The sequence below is a fragment of the Sander lucioperca genome, chromosome 22 (genome assembly GCF_008315115.2).
Source record: "Sander lucioperca isolate FBNREF2018 chromosome 22, SLUC_FBN_1.2, whole genome shotgun sequence".
Lineage (NCBI taxonomy): Eukaryota > Metazoa > Chordata > Actinopteri > Perciformes > Percidae > Sander > Sander lucioperca.
The window spans coordinates 19,441,418-19,464,500 of record NC_050194.1 but is presented as its reverse complement, the minus strand read 5'-3'; the positions used below and the strand labels follow the sequence as shown (position 1 = coordinate 19,464,500).

Genomic DNA, 23,083 nt, shown 5'->3' with positions numbered 1-23,083 from the left:
TATACTATGACTTTTTTTTAACTTTTGTCGACATACTATGCTATGACTTTTTTAAAAACTTTATGACATACTATACATACATATATTTTTAGATTCTTTTCGACATACTACTGTATACTATGACTTTTTTCTCAACTTTCTTCGGTATACTTTACTATGACTTTTTTCAACATAGTACACTATGACTTTTTATGCGTTTTTTTGACATACTATACTAGGATTTTTCATGACTTTTTCAAACATACTGTACTATGACTTTTTCACGACATACCATGACTTTTTATGAGTTTTTTGACATACTATGCTATGCCTTTTCATGACTTTTTTTTCGCATACTACACTATGTCTCCACCATGGTTTGCTGTCATATGAGCACACCTAGAGGTTTGCACTAAGTATCCAGGCTTCTTTCCTTTCTCTTATCCTCTTCTGACGACCATTCATAATTTAACTCACATGTTATTTGTAGAAATATGTTCATCTTTCTGGTGCAGTTTGTTACAGCCACGAAAGATGGGCTAATGAACCCTAATGGAATGAATAGTTAGAAAACTTATAAAGCAGAGTGATACATGTAGTTAAAAGTCACATTGATGTTTTACTGTATATCAGCACTCATGGAATGCGTGGTTTGTAGCAGTATAGTATAAAAATAAACTGATGCAACACACTGACTCTTCTGCTGAACATTTTATTGGTTTCAAAAAAATGAATACAAATAAAAAGTAATTTCCTCCAAAATAATTTTAATGTTGAGGAACTGGACGATTAAAACTGAAGAAAATTCAACCAGGGGACGGGCAGTCACAGTGACACCTCCCGCCCTCCCTGCTCCCCTTTCTTGGCCAGCGGAGGAGTCGGAGAGAAGCAGCTTTTAATATATGAGATGAAGCGATGGGAAAGCAGGTAAAAAGAGGGGGGCAAAGCATCTTTTGAATCTTCAACAGTAAAAAAAGAAATCCTTGTATGGAATCTTTAACCTTGGCAACTTCGCTACTAACCTTTACACCTGCATAGTGAGGACAAACTCAAGAGTAATAAAATTACTATTCTCTTTTATTCACATGAAGTTAAATCTAAATTAAAGTTAAATTTAAGTGGCCATCTCCTTTTTAGAGCAGACCTCTTTCTGAAATAAGGCATCTGTAGTGCTGTCAAATAAACAGTTGTAGCAGAGGGTCACAGGTGCATCAGCGATCACAAAATGGGCATTCTGAACATGTCTGCCATACAACAATATCATCAACATTTATATTAGGGCTGCCGGAGAGACAGGATGTTACTCTCTCTCTCTGCTTTTTCTCAATACAACCTCAGGCAAAAACAAGAAGAGAGCAACATTTAAACATAGATGCAGATACAGTATAATGGCAGCATAATAGATCACAGGATAAATACCAGGCTAGCCAATGTCTCGCATTGTGTGTGTGTACGTGTGTGTGTGTAGAAGAGCCAAAGAGCAGCGGTAAACTGATATGTTCTGAAGGCTGTTTAGAGGGTGGAACAAGGCAAGAGAGGGTGATCAATAGCAGGAAGATGGGGTGGGGGTGGGGTGGTGGTGTGTGGTTGGCCATTTATGTGAAGGTAAGCCCAGCCTCGTTGTAGACCTTGAAGACCTTCTCGATGGCGTTGACGTAGGCGGCCGTCCGAAGGTCCAGACCCAGGTTGTACTTGGTTGCTGTGCGCATGATTTGCTAGAAAAAGGCAGAAGAGAACACATGTTATACAATGTTGGCTAACAGCAATTCCAACAACTTAAACCTAGCCAAGTTTTTGATTATGAATAGTTCATAGAAATTTACATAATTGTATTCACTGTTTATTAATTATTAATATAGGTTTCTTCTCTTTTTAATAGATGTAATCATTTTTTGTCTAGCTTAAATTGAACTATTTCATTATTATTACCATCATAATTTTATTGTCTTGTGAGCATTGGTCTCAAATTGTTTGTCTTCTGTTTTTCCAGTCTATACTTGTTTGTATATTGTCTTATAATTGGCTTGTCAGTCATCTGTAAAGCACTTTGAACTGCACTAGCGTGTGTGAAAGGTGCTATAAAAATAAAGTTTGATTGTCGATCAATTAATCAATCAGACAACTCAGATGTTAGATAACTAAAATTTCAAAAAGGTCATATTATGACTTATGGGAAACTTGGTTTCTGCAGTGTTAGACTTTTCTAAAGACCTTTTCAAATTACCTCATATAATGCAGTTAGATATCTTATTTATGTCACATCAAGACTTACAATGTTTTTTTTTTTGTTTTTTTTAACATTTAAATCATCTTTCTGCCAGTACTTTCCATCTGTATATAACACTAATTCCTAGCAAAGTAATTAATCAATTAACATCATCTGGGCACAGATAAATTAAGTTTTTTCCTACATTGACAGTTGCCTAGCTACTGTGGCCAGCAGTAACAGTGTTTACTACAGGTGTGATGCCACTGAATGAAAGGATTTACGAGCCTCCTGCAGCACAATCCACTGTCTAGCCGGTCTGTAGTAGCCTGAGATCTAACATTTTCATTGCCAACGACTGCGTCTCTGTAATTGCTGTGCACATGACAATAGAGAACTTGAACTATTGTGTTGTTTTGTTGGTAGTGTGATGTCCTCTTGCTACCTTTCTCCTGTATCTGAGTCATCTTTACAAAAGGTTTGGAAGTCTTTAAATTATTCAAGGGCTCACTTTCAGCAGTTGTCTTTGTGTCTTAAAATTCTGGCAGTTTGGGCAAAGTTTAAGTTGAATCTTTCATTTGCACAATAAAAAAACAACGTTGGAACATGACAGAAAAAACACTGCTCATGCTAACATTTCCAAAGTCATAGTTTTCATCTCAGTTTATTACACTAGATATGATGGTGACTGCTGACAAAAACAGGTTGGACTGTGTTATGTACCATACGATCACTTACCCGGGCAGATCTCTCCATGGTGTAGGCCAACCCAGAGTGAACAATATCCTTCTCAGAGGCACCCTGCAAAGGAAGATGAATGTTAACCACACAGTCATCTCAAGAAAGACGTGCAAAGTAGTCCTGACATGATTCATCACTTAGTCAAGCAACAGAAAATAGATAATTATTAAACAATAACAAGTATTAGCTTGGTTGCATGCTTTTACCTTTGAGAATTCTGTGCTTTTTCGCTTTTTCATACGTATACAAATTGAATACTTTGACTTTTTTTAAAGGCTCTGTAACTTGTAATGGGCATTGTTTGGCCTCTGTGATGGAAATCTCAGTTAGTTACAGTGCTGATACGATAGATGTGTGCGGGACCTTTGTTGCATGTCATTCTTATGATAACGGTTTGTTATTCCAAGTGGAAAAGGGGCATATTTGGCACATTTGTTCTCTTGTTCAGAGCACACTTTGCATCTTAATTTCACTATTTTAAAACTGATATTTTGTTCATTACATTTTTTTCCAAGTCTCTGCTTGTGTGTGTGTCAGCAGATGTTACTTACAGCAACTCTGGCCTGGAAGTCAGCAGTAGGTACGACGGGGATGGGTCCTCCCTGCTTGCCAAACTTCCTCTCTAAACTTTCCTGCACAGACACTAGAAGGGATAACAGAGGATAAAGAAGTCTTTAGTTTCTGCAACAACAAATACCATTGATGACACACCCTGGTAATTATCTAGTTTGACATAACCATACATGGTGAAAAAGGATTGTGCCATTTCATGATTTGCTGTGTGTGAACAAGACAGAGTATAAATACAACTGGAAAGAAGTTGCCCAGGAGTCTTTTCTCTTGGACAAAGACGTCACATCAGCCAACACCAGCTTACCCAAATTTACACAGCAACATCACAAACGCTGCCTGAACCGCCAGATTCAGTTTCATTTGTTATTTGAATACTTGCTGACTAGGGTTTGGTACCGAAACGCGGTGCCAATAGGGCACCGGTTCCGATGTAAACGGTAGTAACGAGACCGAATAATAACGAAAATTTCAGTGCCAGACTTTTTTTTTTTTCAGAAGCATCACTGCACGGGACGCTACGTTACCGTTAGCTAGTAGCTGGATTAAACACAATGGTTAAAATGCTGACAGCTTACATTAAGCGGTGTAAAGTGGGACTGTATTTCTCTGTAGAGGATTCCAACACCGGGAGGTAACAGTCTGACTGCAGCTGCCGTTATCGTTAAAACAACACAGACGGTGCGTTTACTTGAAACTCGCCATCCTTGTGGTGCATTCAAAGTTATTGTAAAATACCCTTTTCCAATATATATATATATCTGTACTCGGACTGGGCCTAACCCAGAAGTTGGTCGGTTTGTCTTGAAATGGGCAGGGCTTTAACCGGTATGTTATTTTAAGTATGCAATTGATATGGGTTGATCAGAAATTGTTATATTTATTGCTGATTAGAAAACTATTTACATGACAGCATCAGCTTTGAGCTTCAGATCACGATAACAAACAAACTATATACAGAACAAGAACAATGAATACAACACATGCGGTTGCAATTATGAAGTAAAATGTAATGAACAAGAGTTTTCATACTCAACATAACTTTCTTTTTTGAACTTTTAATTTTTTTATGATCAGTGTGATTTTTTTTTTGGTTCTTTTTTTTTTTTATTATTATTTCCACACCAGGTATGTGTGTGTGAGTGAGTAAGAGAGAGACAGAGAGAGACAGAGAGAGAGAGAAAGAGAGAGAGAGGGGGGCGGGGGGACTGTGTTCTACGGATCAAATAGTCCGACGCTGTTTTTCAGATCTGTTTAGAGTCAGCTGACGGTTTAAAAAAGAAAAAAAATCTCCGACAGGCAGAGACACAACGCGAGTCGCATTCTACCAAGCACCACGTCTGAACAAATCCCACGTTTACCAGAACTCTACTGGTTAATAAGTAAGTACTAAAAACCGAAGTAAAAAACAAACCTGAAGCTGAAAAAACCCTAAACGTTAACGGAAAAGACCCGCGAACCTGAGTGACTGAGGGAGAGACAGAGACAGAGAGAGTTGTTCTGTGTGAGTGAGCAGAGCTGGACACAGCAACACAATCTGTATGTGTGTAGGGGAGGGGCGCTGTGACGACTAGCCTATCGCAGAACGCAGACACAGTCAGCTCCCAATGAGGATTTTTATTCAATCCGAGCACAGATATTGACTCGTATTACTCGTATAATACTTGTACTCGGCAAAAGTGCTTTATCCGTACCGGATACTCGTTTCAGCCGAGTATATATATATATATATATATATATATATATGTTCAGGCACCGGCACCGTTTTAGCACCGGTATCGGAAAAAACCCAAACGATACCCAACCCTATTGCTGACTGAATTGTTGTTTAGATTTTTCCTACTTGTTGCAGTTAAATGACATATTGACATATTGACATATTATGGGTAGGTTGGATTTTATAATTCCTGTGTAAGATGCAAATCCTGATCTGAATCTACAAAAAAATAATGGTTAATACGGTTAATAAGGAGCTTGTGATCAAAAAAAGAAATCGATAAGAGACGAAGAACTGGGAAGAAATAAAGACACGCTCTATTGTGCAAGGAGAGAGGGTGAGATAAGCAACCTCATGTTCAGGAGCACACTTATAAGAGAATGGCTGAGTGCAATAAAGGAAAATTATCCTGAACTTGAAGAAAGTCAACAGGACAATTTAATCAAACTCAAGACTAACGAAGGTACCATCTCTTTCTATACGACTGTAAAAGGTTTATGTTAGGGTTGGGTACCGAGACCCGGTGCTAATATGGCACCGGTGCCTTAACGACCGGTATCTACCGGACCGAATAGCAACGCGGATTTCGGTGCCTCAATTTGGTGCCACTGATATGCCTGCGCTTCACTCTGATGCTCCGAAACGGACGACAGAAGCATCGCTGCATGTGACGCTAGTTAACACTACACTCGACAGGAGGTAACGTTAGCCTACGGCTAGCTAGTAGCTGGATTAAACACAGTTAAAATGCTAACAGATAATGTTCAACAGTGTAAAGTATGACTGTATTTCACTGTAGACGATTCGAACAGCAGGACGTAACAGTGTGCAGCTGCCGGTGTCGGAAAGACAACACAGATGGTGCGTTAACTTGAAACTAGCCAGCCTCGTGGTGCATTTAAAGTTATTGTAAAATACCCTTTTCCCATCTGGTGGTTGTTTTTGTCGTTCAACAGCAATTTACTAGTGAAATAAGTTATTGTTATAAGTTATTGCTATTACATTATTATTAAATCATTTCATTTTGACCATATGGCCTTAGCAATAAACAAGCCGTTCTTTAATGTCGCGGACTGTTTAGTACCCTTCTTTGTTTTTTCTTTTCCCCTTTCTTAAAAAGTATTGGTTCAGGCACCGTTTAGGCACCAGCACCGTTTTAAAAGTATCGCTTTAGCACGGGTATCGGAAAAAACCCAAACAATACCCAACCCTAGTTATAGTATATGGCAAACAACAAAAGAGGTTCACAGAAGATTTTCTACAAATTAAAAACATGGCCCAGACCCGCAGGTTGAGTAGTAGTGGTAGTGTGCACATCCCCATTGGTGAGGTGCAGGGCAAAAAGGGGCTGGATACAACTGAAAAGACCCGCATGTTAACAGTAGGAATGGCCGAATTGAGCATGAACACTGGGGAAGGACGTCCTGATGAACCAGAGGTTGAGGGCACTCTCCCCACTCCCAACCAACCCGACTAATGAACATTAGATTGTCTACTGGAATTGTTGGGTCTTTGTAAATTATAGAGTGTGGTCTAGACCTACTCTATCTGTAAAGTGTCTTGACTCTTAACTCTTGTTATGATTTGATACTATAAATAAAATTGAATTGATAAATAAGGACAGAAAAAATGTAAAAGCAAATGGATCATTATAAATAACTGATTATTCAAGTGTTATCCTACCAATATATTTGATGAATAGTTTAACTGGGTTGTAAAATCAGTCATATACATATTTTTTCTGATTTGCAATACATTTGTCATGTACAATTTCTGGTTCTGATATATTGTTTTAGATTTGTGTCACAAGACTTAGAAATGTAATGATAATGTATCTATTGATTGTGTTTTATGACCTGAGAACACTTGAGTCTGTTATGGAGGAAGTAAAGAGCGGTCCTGTACTCACTGAGCAGGTGGTAGTTTGAGTCTCTCTCATATTTGAAGGTCAGTCTTCCATAGCTGACATGGTTGAGATTCTTCAGCCACTCGAAATAAGACACTGTCACACCGCCAGCATTCAGGTACATATCCTGCAGGTCGAAACATCACAAACTCATCAAACATCTGACTGTTTGGTCTTCACTTCTGTGTGTAGAACTATTTTGACTACATTTCCTTTGTGCCGTTTTAGGATTTGATTTGGGGAAAAAGAGTGAACATGTTTTCTGTAAAATAAAGACTGCAATAAACTGTAATGCTTTTGTGAAATAAATATTTTGATAAGCTTGAGGAAACGTGTAAAAACGACCAAAAGACCCTTGGCATAAAAATCTGTTGTTTACGCAATAAAGGCCAGATTATAGTTTACATGACTACTGCTTCTTGTTTTCAGAATAATTTACTCTGCTTATTGTTGAGTTTAACCTTTATGGTTTAGGTATACTGCTATAGTGTTACATATTCATGACTAAATAAGAAACACCACAATTTAAAAGTGAGATTAACTCAACAAAACTCAGTTAATCTGCTCCATACGGACTAGGTGGGTGTGGTTTGATTCAATCTGATTGAAAGTAGAGCCCGACCAATAAAGGATTTTTAAGGCCGATATCGATACAAATATTTGGTGATTTAAAAATCCGATATATCGGCCAATATATATATATTTTTTTAAATCCATAAACGCGTAACAAAACATAAACAGATTTCCCTAACAGTTATTTGTAGTTATTTATGTGTCCTAAAATAATATGATAATGCAGCTTAAAAAATAAACTTTTAACGTTTGTTTTGTCACAACAGAACAGAGGAACATAAAAATATATTAAAGTTCTGATAAATAAAATGTATAAAAATACAAACTTAAGATATGAAACTTAAAAGGGTTAAACACGAGGGTTGCCAACAGGGACGCTGTAGACCACCCTCTGGTGGACAAACTATGCAACGCCAACACTCATTATATGGTTGAAGGGTGTTTGGTCTGTTTTTATAAAAAATTTTAAATATTCATTTATTGGCCATTATTAAATGCTGATACTGATAGTTTGGAAAATGCCTAATATCGGCCGATAATATCGGCCCGCTGATATATCGGTCTGGCTCTAATTGAAAGTGCTGGAAACAAAAGCAAACAGCTCCACAAACGGTCATCAGACTTTGATTCAAATGCTGCTATGGCATCACATTTTCACTTCACCTTCAAACCAGCAAAAAGAGCTCACACTAAAAGAGAAATGAGAAATCTTAATTGTGAAATACCCAACACTGGTCCAAATTTGACAAGAAAATGATGACAAGTAAGAACCAAATGATGACATGTAGGAACCCATCACTCATAGTATGACGTTGATTGGGTCTTCACTGAACTTAAAAATGTTTTAGAGACTCTGCTTTATATCTGAATGGAGATAAGTCTTTCCAAATACTGCAAAATTGTATAGTTTGCATTGTGTGTGTGTGTGTGTGTGTGTGTGTGTGTGTGTTTTCTTACAGGAATAACCATGACATTGTTTTCCAGGAAGACCTTGTCAGCATCTGGGGTGGTGGGACCGTTGGCACCTTCAGCAATGATCTGAAACCGACAAAATACAAACACACACTTTACACGATTGCAACTTGGTAGCCTTGTCCTTACTCGTGTAGAGTCAAATGACAACTTGAAGCAAAGCACCTAGGATTAATTAAGTTGAGTGTTTACCTTGGCCTTGATCCTGGGGGCGTTGACACGTGTGAGCTGCTTTTCTCCGGCAGCAGGGATCAGGATGTGGCAGTTGGCTTCCAAAATATTCCCTTCGTAGGGTTTGGCTCCTGGGAAGCCCACAATGGTGCCATGTTGCTGCAGAAAGTGCAGAGATACACACAGGAGAAAAATGTTTGAATGTTTCAGTGGGGGTTAAATTTTGAAAAAAAAACTTGTATTTCCAGGAGTAGAAAAGTCATCCGACAGTCATGTCTTGTGTATTTTTGGATCAGAAAACAGAAAAAAAATTACAACTTCAGATGAAAAAGATACGAGAGAATCAAAGAAAGAAGACAAAAGTGAGGGGAAGACTGCTGTGCTGGTACCAGTTTGTAGTCCTCCAGCTGTTTGGGGTCAATGCCCTCTGGGTTGTAGATGGCTCCATCAATCTCACCGATGCCCACACACTTGGCCCCAAACCTGTGCAGGTACCTCATGGAGTGGAGACCCACATTACCAAAGCCCTGTGAAATGTCACAGCAAGTTCATCATCACCACTGTCCAACATCACTATGACAATCACTTTAAAATCTTTAAATACTATCAGTAGTAAACATTTTCAGTGGTTATACCCAGTTTTACTCAACAATAAGGTATGGTTCAGTTCCATTGAAAAAGGCACTGTGGTGCCACCATGTGGCCAGTTTCGGTTATAACATTCATCATCATCACTATTTTTTTTACTCTATCTTGACCTGAAATAAGACCTCAGACAGGTGCCATATGTTTTATAAAATATTTGTGTAAACATGTGAGAAATGAAGAGAAGACAAACCAAAACAAGCACAGATGGACAGAAGGGCTGTCTGGAGATAATTATTATGTTGCCTGGTTACAATCTAAAATGTATGTGAATAAATGAAAGAAAATAATCAGGTTACTTCATTACAGATTCCAAGCTCCTCTAAACACAATGTGGCCATGAAACAGTCCAAGACTGCCAGAGAGATTAAAGGATAGCAACCTCCAACTGCAGGGTTTCCTCAATTTCTATCGTTTTATGGTACATTCAGTACAGTATGGTCATATCACACACCCCCCTAAATTAGATGTAACTGCAGGAAAACAACGAGTTGACTTCACAGCTGATTTTGTTTTAATTTAAGTGCAATAGAGTAAAAACATGCCCTTGTTTTGATCTTGATACCACACTAGAGATCTGTCTCTCCTCTCTCACTAATACATCTAAGAAAATCTAATCTCAGCACAACATAATCCTCAAACAAACGCAGAGGGATTAGCTTTTTCAACATCCACGTCATGATTCAGCTGCTGTCACCACTTCTTTACCTCCTCAAGGCCACCCTTCTCATTCCTCACACAAATACCCCCTCCGCAAATGTCATCCCCTTTGCCATCTCTAATCGTTTTCTTTATTGTCGCTGAAAAAAATCTGCCTATTTGCAAATCTCTATAAAAGCAAGGAAATTATGTTTATATGTGTGATATCAATCCTGTAAGAAAAAAACTAAGAGCAGTTTCTCCTTTATGTGTCAAAATGTTACACACACATTTTTGTTGAGTGAAATGCATCTAAACATACAGGGTTGTCATCAAGAATACCAGATTACATGGTTGTCATTTAAACGTAAAGTAAAAAGGTAAAAATAGAAAACAGTCTAGGAAAGCAGCGGAGTCCCGTGCCTAGGGGCTCCCTACCCATGTGTCAGTGTTGGTGTGTGTGTGTGTGTGTGTGTGTGTGTGTGTGTGTGTGTGTGTGTGTGACACGTGAGGAGCTGGCATGTGACACATGGAAGTGAAACAGCTAAGGAGAAACCTGTTCTGACTTTTCGTCCCCACAGATGCACTTCTCTGATGCACGTCTCTTTCTACCCATTAAATCAGAAGTATCCTTATAGAAAAATGACTTTAATGTTGAAGGTTACCAACCTCTATACTACTTGCCCTGTGTCTTTCATTGCATCTTTATTCAAGACTTTTCATGACTTATGTGAAGTTTATTTTCATCATATTTCCTAATAAATATTCCTTTGATTACATTTAATCCCAAACACAAAAAGAAACATTTGAGCTCAATAACCTAACCAACTCACAAAGCTTGGTATGCAGGAATTAGAGGAGTAGAACAGTTTCCAACGAAAGACTAATAATTGGTCCTACTCTCTCATTCCTCATAAACAAAGAAGCGAACCTCCTTCAGTTCACTGACGTCTGCTCAGTATGAGGAGATCAGAGCCAGGCTAAAACAGATGGCATTGCTCTGATTGAGGCTCTAAAACCCCTCATCATGATTTCAAATGAAAACTTAAATCCTGTGAGTATCTGTGAGCAAAGATCTGCAGTACAGTTAGGGTCTCAGCTTCCCTTTCTCCATCTAAAATGTTTCTATGATCATACTACATTTGTGTTTACCTGGATGACGAAGGTCTTGTCCTGGAAGCCAGGTGTCAGGCCCAGCATGCTCATGTAGGACGCCTCGTTGATGAAGTTCTCGATGCCGTGGAAAACTCCACGACCAGTGGCTGAGATACGTCCATGGATTCCTCCCTGGCTGATGGGCTTTCCTGTCACACATGCATGGGCGTTGATGTCCTGCACACACATATGGAAGAGATCAAGCCAATAGACCCTAGAAGATTATATACACAGCATTGGTAACGATGCCCATAGGAGATTTTGGAAGTTTGCCACAAAACCAGCACTGAGACAATAAAACTTTTTGCAGAATAAAATCTGCTACCTTTTGAAGGGAATTCAATACAGTCTGAGATTTTTGGAACCAGTCTTTAGTGGCCATAGTGGTACTGCATTTTTACTTTCTGTATCAGCTTTCGGCTATGGAGTTAACTGCTTGACATAGAGGTTGTGTAGTGCCACAGTACCAGGCAGTGCTGCAGCTGACTGAACGTCAGTACCAACTACCCATAATCCTCTGCCCTCAGATACCCAGAGCAAGAATGTGTCACCCATTCCAAAGCCCTGCCAGGAGTATCTGGAACAGAGGGCACATGACGAGGTAAGGTGAGAGGAGAGGGAAAATTAGTATCAGGGAGAAAGTAGGGGATGAAATGTGTAATAATAATAATAATAATAATAATAATAATAATAATAATAACACATGAAATTCAAAAATACGTTCCGTTATTAGTAGAAAAAATTCAAGATGTATCCACCACAATGGATTACAATGTTTGTAGTCATTATTGTGTAGTCACATTTTAATGGCACGGGTATATAGTAGAGTGCCTGGGGTTTATTGATTCTACATGGATCACAGTACCCTCTGTGATTGTGAGCCAAAATAATTACAGTAAAACACTTGGTAGCCATTCAGAAACCTGTTGAAAACAGATATCTTACACCAGACTCTACGGCAGTCTACTGACACCTTGTTTATGGGTTGCCTGAATGGTTAACAAGCCTAATCTTAGATTGAATGTAACAATAGATTCCACGTAGGAAAAAAACAACATAAAAACAGCTGGTAAAAAGTTTTAATAATCACTCACCTCTAGTCTAAACACTGCAGCTAGCTTTTCCCAAATCCTTCTGAATTCACTATTACACTTTTCCTTGACTTTAATATGGTTAAAATCAAGGTCAAGTCGAGTATTTGACTATTACAGGGTTCATAAGCATTTTAACCAATACTTTTCCATGACCTTTTCATGACTTTTTTGCAAATTTCTATGACTAGGTATTCCTGAAAATGTCAGTCGACATTATACAATAAGAATAAAAATCTGTGTTAAAGTTTACCCTCAGAGGTTTTTTCAATAAAATGAAATGACAATTTATGTGGTTCATAGTGGGAGTCGTAATATCGTGCCCCGAATAGAACAGTGAGGTTAGGACAACGTGAAATACATTTATTAATCACATATTATTATACTGTGTTAAAAAAAAATTCCATGACTTCTCCAAAACTTTCCCAGGCCTGGAATTTGCGTTTTTCAAATTCCATAACTTTTCCAGGTTTTTTCAAAACGTATGAACCCTGTATTATCATTTTTTACTATTCAGATCAAACCTAAAATCAGCTGTAATATAAACATGAACACTCGGGTAAATATTTTCCAACTTTAGTCAAATAAGCCCTGTTTGACAGGTTTAGATACTAGAATGATTAACTGATAACACAAAAACACACAGTCCTCAGTTTGTAAAGCTGCTTTTAAGAGAGCAGGAATTTCTTAGTGGTCGGGTGGGAAGGGAGAGGCAGGAAACCACTGCTCGTGCTTTACATGTGACTCATTCCTTGCTTCGTACTAAAAACTGGCCAAGTTATACAGTTTGGTTGTGTGTGCCTGAGAACTCACAGTGTGTGCAATGGTGTTGGCGTATGTGTCGGCGATCCAGGACATTTCCCTCTCTCCTGTGCTCATGTCTGGGGCCGGGACATCGATGCCAGGTCCTGGTAAAGGGAGACGGGTAGGAGAGGGAAAAGTAGGACAGTTAATCAAGCACGGATGTACAGTGCAGGAATGCACACGTATACAAACTTCACACAATGAATTTCTCTCACAAACCAGGTTTCAGTCTTGATAAATAAGTACAGCTTTGGATACTAAAAGCTTAAATGAGCATTATGTCACTGGTAATATAAATTTGGATGACAGGGGAAATGTGAGGGCTGTGTCCTATATATAAACAGAAGCATGCATGCATGAATGCAGAGAGGGGGGTGGGTCTACTGAGAGAGAGAAAAGGGTGACTTTCTCAATAGGGAGAGTTTGAGCATGTTAAGCACTGACAGAACAGGGCAGTGATATGTGCAGTGGGTACTGCTTTGCCTCCAGGGTGGATAAAAAATGACTATTGAAGGCGCTTGATAAAACGTCACTAAATGATACAACTATTGCATTCCACAAGTAGATAACAGACCATGTTATATTTCTCTTTGCTGTCTATGAATACATCATAAACATTAACATAACATCTGTCATAGTATTAAGTTCCCCATTTGAACAGGTAACATGTAAATATCTTCTCAAGGTATGTCTTGTTTTGACCATGTCCATCAGCTATGGCTGAAATACTTCCAACAAACAAATGTAATGTATACATATATAGACATATACAGACACTAAGAGATTTGTATCCCTTTTTAGTTGACACAGGCACACCCTGAGCTACCCAAACTGAATAGGCGCTGGATAACAGGAAATGTTTACTCTTCTGAGTGGAAACATTCACCTCTCACCACCACAGCCTTTTCTAACCGAGTCAAATAACACAAGACAAGAACACTGTCATGCACAAAATGCCAAGCAGTGTAACCAATACTCATAGTACTACTTATAGTTATAAAATAACTTTTAAATTGTTGGAGTAATAATTTGTAAAGTTCTGAATTTAAACAACTGTTAAAATTCACACACAAAAACTCACCAATAAACCCCTTCTTGGCCAGCTCAATAGTGAATCTCCTGGTAATCTTCTCCAGCTCATTATCCTGCAACAGACAGACATAGTATAGAGTTTAAGAAAAACATGTTCAAAATCAGGAACATCCTGTCTCAAAACGATGCTGAAAAACTAGTCCATGCATTCGTAACTTCCCGGCTGGACTACTGTAATTCTTTACTATCAGGCTGCTCAAATAAGTCCCTCAAGACCCTCCAGCTGATCCAGAATGCTGCAGCACGTGTTCTGACAAGAACTAACAAAAGAGATCACATTTCTCCTGTATTAGCTTCTCTGCATTGGCTTCCTGTAAAATCCAGGATTGAATTTAAAATCCTTCTCCTGACCTACAAAGCACTAAATGGTCAAGCACCATCATACATAGAAGAGCTTTTAGTACCTTATTGTCCCACTAGAGCACTACGCTCCCAGAACTCAGAGCTACTTGTGGTTCCTAGAGTCTCTAAAAGTAGAATGGGAGCCAGAGCCTTCAGCTACCAGGCTCCTCTCCTGTGGAACCAGCTCCCAACTTGGGTTCGGGGGGCTGACACCGTCGCCACATTTAAGAATAAACTGAAAACCATCATCTTTGATAAAGCTTATAGTTAGGGAGTGAGGAGTTGCAGCATAGTAGAGTAGAGTAGAGGGAGGCAGGAAGTACAAGCCCGTTCCGGCAGGGGAGAGTACGAGCCCGGTCCAGGGCCCCTCTCTTTAGCCTGCCTCTCTTAGTTATACTATTATAACTCTAGACTGCTGTGGGAAGCTCCTTCCAAGGACACAATGAGCCGCTCCCTCTTCTCTCTTTTCACTTGTCTCCTTTTGTGTGCATCTTAGTCCCAGAAATGCCTGTTACTAACCTATCTCTGGGGAGTTTTCTCCCCGGAGTCCCTTTGCTTCTTCTTCACCCAGAACATCGCCTTGGAATTGGGTGGCACCTACACCGGGGTCCTGGGTGCAGCTGACGCTATGGACTTACTACACCCTGCTACGCTCTGCATTTCCCCGCAGTGTCCGACTGCGTCCTGCCGCGTCCAACCGCGTCCACCCAGGCTGCTGTGCCACACTACACCCCGTAACGCCCTGCTGTGCCCTACTATGACATGAACTACTATGACTACCATTGTGATCACTGCTTCACTATCTTTATTATGACTATTATTGCCACCATTCACCACTCCCCCAACTGGTGCCGTCAGACACCGCCTACCAAGAGTCTGGGTCTGTCCGAGGTTTCTTCCTAACAAAAAAAGGGAGTTTTTCCTTGCCACTGTCGCAATAGCTACTGCTAATGCTTGCTCTTGAGGCAACCACTGTAATAATTGGGGCTTCGTAAAGTACAGAGTTTGGTCTAGACCTACTCTATCTGTAAAGTGTCTCGAGATAACTCTTGTTATGATTTGATACTATAAATAAAATTGAATTGAATTGAATTGAATGTTGTTGCTTGGTTCCAATTATAATGAGACATTCAACGAAGGACAGTTATTAAGGAAAATAGGCTAAAGACAAGCAGTGTCTCGTCCATATAAAGCAATTGTTTTTAATTCTTATTTAGAAAGAAGTTTCAGGGATTTTGACAAAATGTTGAGGTTTTTGTTGAGTTTCTTTGCATATAACTCTTCCAGGCAACAGCCAATGACCGTCATTTCAATTTATTTTCCAGTATCCACCAATGGATGCACTAAAATGCCTATCATAGTCCAAAAAAAGACAAGGCAGGTACCATTAGTTTGAAGAAAATGCAACTTATAGACCTGGTCATCTACTGACAATACAGTTCCTGCAGCCTTCAAACTAAAATTAAATCTAAAGAATGATACAAAGAAACATTTGATTATCTGCTTTAAAGGGGTGATAGAATGCAAAACCGATTTTACCTTGTCATAGTTGAATAACGACAGTTTGGTGGGTAAATAGGACATACATAGAACCTCAAAATCCCATTGACACCTCTTTCCTCAGCAAATGTCACAATTTGAAACTGCCTCTTAAACCAGGCAAATCTCAACTAACCACCAAGTTGACATCAACTCGGGGAAATAAACGCCTCCTGTCCGCGAGTCTCATTGATAGAGCCCGCGGCTGGATGGATCTCTATCAATGAGAGCTAGCTAGCCTCCTCCTAGACCTCTGAAATTCACAAAAATGCATTAAATTGAAATCGGACACAATTGTTAGCTTTATAAGAGCTTGGGGTAGCTGTAATATAAGTGGCGTGAAGAAATTCAAACTGTAAATATACTCTAGTTATGCCGAAAGTGTAGCTAACTAGCCGTGATCTGTACACATAGGATTGAAGGGACTAGCTAGCAGCTAACGAAACCCCTCATGTTCACAAAAATGTCCGACTTACCAAATTTGCAATTAGCCATAAATTTTCATAAAACGGCCCATATTTGAGCTTTATATAGTTATAGATAGTTATAGATTTCTCGCATAAAACAATCTCAGAAGTGAATTTAATAACGAAATAGTAGCCAAAAAATGTATAACTTTGCAGTGTCTGAAATACGAGACCTGCTGTCTCGTCTCCAGTGTATGTGTATGTGATTCGCTTAAACCAATCAGCGCGCAGCTCATCTAAATATTCATGAGCATTAGGGGTGGGAATCACCAGAGGCCTCGCGATACGATATCATCACGATACTTATGTCACGATATGATATTATTGCGATTTTAAACATATTGCAATATTCTGCGATATATTGCAATTTATTACCTTTTTTCCAACTTCAAATTTTTCCCAAATTCAAATGATGTCCCCAAAAGGAAACTTTGTCAACATCTGTTTTATCTAAAAAGATAAATGTCTGTTTGTTCATCTCACTTCAATTGTTTTCTGCAAAATGGGATTGTCAAGCAGACAAACTGACCAACACATATATAATAAAAGCTCGATACTTGGCGTCTGTGTATCGATACAGTATTGCCACGGAAAATATCGCGATACTATGCTGTATCAATTTTTCCCCCCACTCCTAATGAGCATACCATATTTGGAAGAAAAGCTCTTGTTACAAATAGGGCCATATTCACAGGGTATTTAAAGGCCCATAAAATAGCATTCGGGCAATTTTCAGCCAAACCGATGTTACATACCCTATTAGGAGACCTTAAGGAACAATGTGAAATACGCTATATAATCATTCTATCATCCCTTTAACAGTTGAACTTAAACAAACCTGTCCCGTTTTCTCCTTTTTTTCCATGTCTCACTCTCAGTGTTATTCCGTTATTAATCAAAAAGTACAAAATTAAAGGATAAGACCCGGTAGCCCTGCCTTTTGCATTCCAGTGTGATTGAAGCATTATTTGTTTGTTTGAATGTAAGAAAGAGACAGAGAAACGCATGAAACTTGATATCCCTCCAAAGGCTTTGTTGCTTTCCTATACGCATTACAGCACACAGTTGAACATGTCTGTTCTCTACATGTGCATGTGAGAGTGGGGGAGGAGGATTGACATTAGAGGGCTTACGGAGTAATTCTTGGTGTTGATCTTGACTCCAGCTTTGGCTCCCCCAAATGGCACATCTGGAGAAGAATACAGCTTAAAAACCACAGGAACATTCACATGCTTGTGCCAAACGCATGACATTACGATACACCTGTAGATTCACATTTCTTAATGTGTAAGTACAATACGAAGCAAAATAAAAGATGGCTAACTATTCTCTGGCACTGTCACACGGCATCCTGGCAATAGCACTGCCCCGGTATCTTTTGAATATTAAATATGAGGTGGATAAATGAAAAGAACTCAGTAAGACAAACCGCATTAATACGTATGTGGAGATGAGGGGATAGCCAAAAGGAGGCTTTGTGGAAGGCTAAGACTTGAATACTTACCGACAACAGCACACTTGTAGGTCATCAGAGAAGCCAGGGCTTTGACCTCATCGACAGACACATCTGTACTGTAACGGATACCTGAAACACACACACACACACACACACACACACGAGAGTTTATAACTTGGCCACCATACAAAGAAAAACCATAAATGATAACATATTATAATAACAAGTTATACTTTATTAATCCCAAAAGGGAAATTATGTTTTCACTCTGTTGTTAGAACACACAGGCCTGAAATACACACATGCTCAGTACCTATACACAAATGCAAAGATGTCAGAGTGAGGGGGCTGCAGCTGTCGATGGACAGGCGCCCCGAGCAGTTGGGGGTTTGGTGCGAGCACCATGGCAATGCCCAGGAGGTGAAGGGGCACCTCTGCACCAAACAAGCAAAAGCGTACAAAAAGTTCCTCAAATTGACATTTTTTATATGATTAAAACAACGTTGTGCTATTTTTTTTTAACCCAAAATGAATGTACTGTTTTTTATCATATATGCTATCATATGCTAGTTTAAGAGTTTAAGTGCCTCCTATAATTGATTAAGTGTTCAGACTGCAACATGGGGAAATCATTAGCCTACACTGACATTGTCTCCACTACTTGTACAGCTCAACAACAGAGAAATGAATAGCTGAGATAAAACATTCTCAAAGACTGTACTGGACCATTAATAACAGTATTTCTCCACAACCACACACAAGACCACATGAACAGGTCAGAGATCACGATTATTCCTGGCAGTCACAAGAACAGCAATGGGCGGGTGGAGAGGCCCCAAGAACCAATCCCAGCCCCCCATTCTGATCCCCGCCCTCGAGCTACAGTCATTCCTTCCTGTTTTCGGGGGTTTACTACCATCGCCACGGTAACATGTGTGAGTCAGCCTGTGTGCGGAGATACATGAGACCATACAGCAAGGCAGCCCAAGTACCACACTACTACATCTTACTGGTACAGTGTGTGAGTGAGATTATCCGGCAGCACCAAATATAGCTCATCCAGAGATAGCTTCTATAGAGAAACTCAAAGGCAAACAGCACAAGGAGGAGACGGCAGATTACTTTAAGGGGACAAAAGCGCTGTGTCATTTTTAATGTGTTCGATTGGAAGCAAAAAAAAAAAAAAACAGGAAGCACAAGTAAAAGCCCACCCACTACAATGCCATCTTTAAGTGCCACTTAATGACATGATATCATATACCCACCTACTTCCATTTGTGTTAATGCAGTAAGAGAAAAAGATCAAACCTCCCACAACAAAGCTCCATCTTTAAGAGTGCTGCTGTGGTTCTCCCCTTCTATCTTTATTTCCATTCATCCAAAGATCAGCTGAGTTACCTCAGGGCTGACTTTAAGACAATCTGACTCACTGATCAAATTAAAAAGAAGGAAAGCCATGCTGCCTACCCATCCCCTATCCAACCCTCCATTTATCCACCCAACCAAAAGCTCAACACTGCAACCAGAGCCAAAACATATCTGTAAACACATTCCTCTGAAATGGAGGACAGATGTTTTGTAAATAAACTCAGCCCATGCTAGAATTTAGAGTTCCTGCAGCAGTCAGACCATTTAATGTCAACAGTCTGGCCTAAAGGCCTGACAAAGCGATTTACTTACAGTGGTGGTAAGGTCTCTCAAACAACAGGACACTGAATATATCCAATAAAGCTGAAGAAAGATATTATTGTCTTTAACTTTCATAGAGTATGGGGTGTCCCTCCATACTTTTTGGTTTCCATGTAACAACAGTGACATGTAATATCCTACTTCTGCAAAGAAAGGAGAAGGCTGTTGACAATTTAGCAAACTATGTTCCAGGGGTGTGTAAACAACCATACATACACACCACATGATATTCCAGAGTTCATTCAGTAGTCAGTGAAGAGCAGTGTGATCAAAACCCAGCAGCTGTTGCGCTGTGTCGCTATTGGGGGGTGAGGGGGGGTGGGGGGGGGGTTATGAGCAAAACACATGCACACAAAAAACAGCCTTTGCACTTTGATCCAAACACAGCCAAGGTTCTATGCATTATATCAATGATTAAACACACTGAAAAATAACTGCTCTTACTCCTATCCCACCCCCATTATGCATGGGTTAGGCATAAAGGACAATCAGACTTGTTTAGAGGGCCACTATAATAAATCAATTGGCAATTTTCCCACTTGTCAAAAGCAAAACACTTGCTGTGATTTGTGACTATTGGTTAACTGTTACATGGATCTGGATTATGCAATATGAGAGCGAGGAAGATGGTAATGGTAGCTGGATTTAGCGATACGCTGCTCTCCTCAGGCTTTGATGAGATGGATAGAGAGGCAATCACGCTCTTGCAATGTTATTCATTTTACATATATGGCTACTCTGAGTGATCTCTCACTGATCACTGGCTGGGGAGCCTGGAGATTCATAAATAGTTGAACTAATTGCTCCATTACTCTGGTTTGGGGGAGAAATCTGTAATAGATATTAGAGCCAGACCGATATATCGGCAGGCCGATATTATCGGCCGATATTAGGCATTTTCCAAACTATCGGTATCGGCATTTATAATGGCCGATAAATGAATATTTAAACAATAAAATAAAAAAAAATGTTTTTGTTGTTATTGTTTTTGTTCAAAGGACTAAGTCTCATATCTTACGTTTGTATTTTTATACATTTTATTTATCAGAACTTTAATATATTTTGATGTTCCTCTGTTCTGTTGTGAACCTTGTAAAACAAATGTTTATTTTTAAACTGCATTATCATATTATTTTAGTGAGGACTCATTAATAACTACAAATAACTAATGTTAGGGAAATCTGTTTGTTTTGTAATGCCGTTTATATATATATATATATATATATGCCTTAAAAATCCTTTATCGGTTGGGCTCTAATAGATATTTTATCTGGGTGCCATAAATGAGGCCAGGCCAATGTCCGCACCACACCATTCAAACATTCCCTTTGGCTGAATGGCATGTCTCTTTCTACTAAGAAAGCCTCCTCTCCACAGCACCCTCCCCCACCTGTCAGACCGCTGACAAATAGGAGTGCCTGAAACACAACCACCCCTCTCATACCTCCTGGCTTCCTATACATTGTATTCTTCTATTCACAAAACTACCCAAAGTACACTGCAGCAGTAGCCCACAATGCCTCTGCTTTGAACCTTGAACTTTGAGCCAACTAACTAAGTCACTTTGCCATATTAGACATCATACTCTGTCCAAGGTTGACACATTGCACATGAAGCAGTGGATTCAAGTATTTGTCTACAGAATGAGTGGACACATTGTGTGCATTTGACCTGCCTTTCACACTTGATTGTATATGAATCAACTGACAGAACAGTGCATGAACAATTACGTCTTCATTGGTCAACCATGTGTTTTGTGCAGCTCATGCAGAGATGGCCAAGGCCTGACATGCTCAATGACATAACACCTGATGCCTTCAGGGTTGCCCTCTCCCATCACACCATACATCTGACACACAAATCATAATAAAAGGAGACCACAGTGATAACAAGAAACAAACTGGTGCATCCATCCAGTTTTGTACCAGATCAAGTCACTGGAACGTGAGAAACTGGCAAAATTATTGTTAGTTTGGTGGCTTAACACTGCCCACAAAGTGTGGGGAATTTGACGGTTAATTTGCTGCTAGCCTGCAAGCTAACAAACTACAGTATCATTATACCTTCAGGTGAGAAGGAAGGTCAATATTGATAAACTGCACAAAAAGTATCATGCGAGCAGTGCAATACAGGAAACAAACCGAACGAATTATATAAAAAAAAAAAAACAAGGGTGTGGTTAAGTGTAACGTTAGGGTTAGCTACGGATTAAACTGAGAAGCTATGTGTAACGGTAACCAGTAATGTTAGCTGCCTTATGTTGTATGCTTTTAATTAGCTGATGGTACTGCTAACTGATGCTAAGTAGTTAGCTAGAGCTAGCTGTCATAGGGGCCAGTCGGGGCGGTTTGGCTCAATTCTTACCCCCTTTGCAGGGTGTCCTGTGCTGGCTGTGCTGGGCGCGGTACCCCTCAATCACCTCCCACTCTCCGTTATCCCTCCTGATGGGGAAAGACACGCTCAGGACGTGATTACAGGGCTTGATGATGCGCAGGATGCCACGCACACGGTTCCTCTTCTGCTCGAGGGTCTCCCTCGTCCTCAGATCCTCCACCAGCTTGTCCTCCACGATGCTGGCGCCACGGTCGAAGAAGCCCTCGACCATCCTGAAGAAGTTGGGGTCGTCAGGCTTGTCCGCTGCGTCGGCATAGCTACGGACCCGCATCAGGGACGAGGACATTGGGAGAGCAGAGTCAACGCACCCCGAGGCCAGGGCACTACCCGCAGAGCGGCTCAGCAGCTCCCCGAAATACCGATACATGACTGAAACTAGCTAACCGTGTAAACGAACTAATAAAAAGGCAACTAAACAACAAGGGCAATGGGGATGACGACAGGAAAGAGGGTAGAATGAGCGACACAGCAACTCTTCACCGTGTCCCGTCCTCTGGCCGAGTGGGTAATGACATACTGTTTCCGTTTGCTTTAAAAGGAAGCACGAGCCAGGAGGGCAGTGAGGGCTCCTCGGGAGTCGGAACCGGAACGCACGCGGAAGAGGAGGACCAACGGAGGCGCGCCCCCGTGCGAAGCAATCAGGAAGCAATTGACAGCGCGCGTTCCCAATGTTGCACGATTAATAGAAAATAAAAATATAAAAAAAAATGTAAAATTATATAAATTAATTTATCTTGATTTAGGCAGCAATGCTTGGGTTGTTATAGGCTACTGTTTTGAATGATAATTGTGGATAATTTCATGTGATCACAGTTGGTCACAGGTCAACTAAAATGGTTGAAACTGGTTAGTAATATGTTAATAGAAATATTCACAACAAAATTGGTGATATGATATGCGTTGTAAAGAAAACATAAATTATTGGCCATATCATC

At 39.9% G+C, this 23,083-nt stretch overlaps 1 protein-coding gene across 1 annotated transcript; it reads right to left on the bottom strand.

Moving 5' to 3' along the window:
- Positions 1-675: 675 nt before the first annotated feature.
- glud1b (glutamate dehydrogenase 1b) lies at positions 676-22,736 on the bottom strand. The gene is made up of 13 exons (XM_031315362.2): positions 22,119-22,736; positions 18,114-18,194; positions 17,743-17,798; positions 14,251-14,314; positions 13,179-13,273; positions 11,272-11,451; positions 9,225-9,362; positions 8,857-8,994; positions 8,650-8,730; positions 7,123-7,246; positions 3,478-3,569; positions 2,924-2,986; positions 676-1,694 (listed from the first exon to the last, which is right to left on the bottom strand). Exons 1-13 carry the CDS (start codon positions 22,513-22,515, stop codon positions 1,575-1,577), a joined length of 1,629 nt encoding a protein of 542 aa, XP_031171222.1. The 5' UTR covers positions 22,516-22,736; the 3' UTR covers positions 676-1,574.
- Between the last annotated feature and the right edge of the window lie 347 nt (positions 22,737-23,083).

Coding starts and splice junctions, on each gene's coding strand:
- glud1b (XM_031315362.2), bottom strand. CDS start 22,515: ATGTATCGGTATTTCGGGGAGCTGCTGAGCCGCTCTGCGGGTAGTGCC. Junction 7,247..8,649: donor ACAATGTCATGGTTATTCCT/GTAAGAAAACAC, acceptor TTCGACCTGCAG/GATATGTACCTGAATGCTGG. Junction 1,695..2,923: donor CCATGGAGAGATCTGCCCGG/GTAAGTGATCGT, acceptor GCCTTTTTCTAG/CAAATCATGCGCACAGCAAC.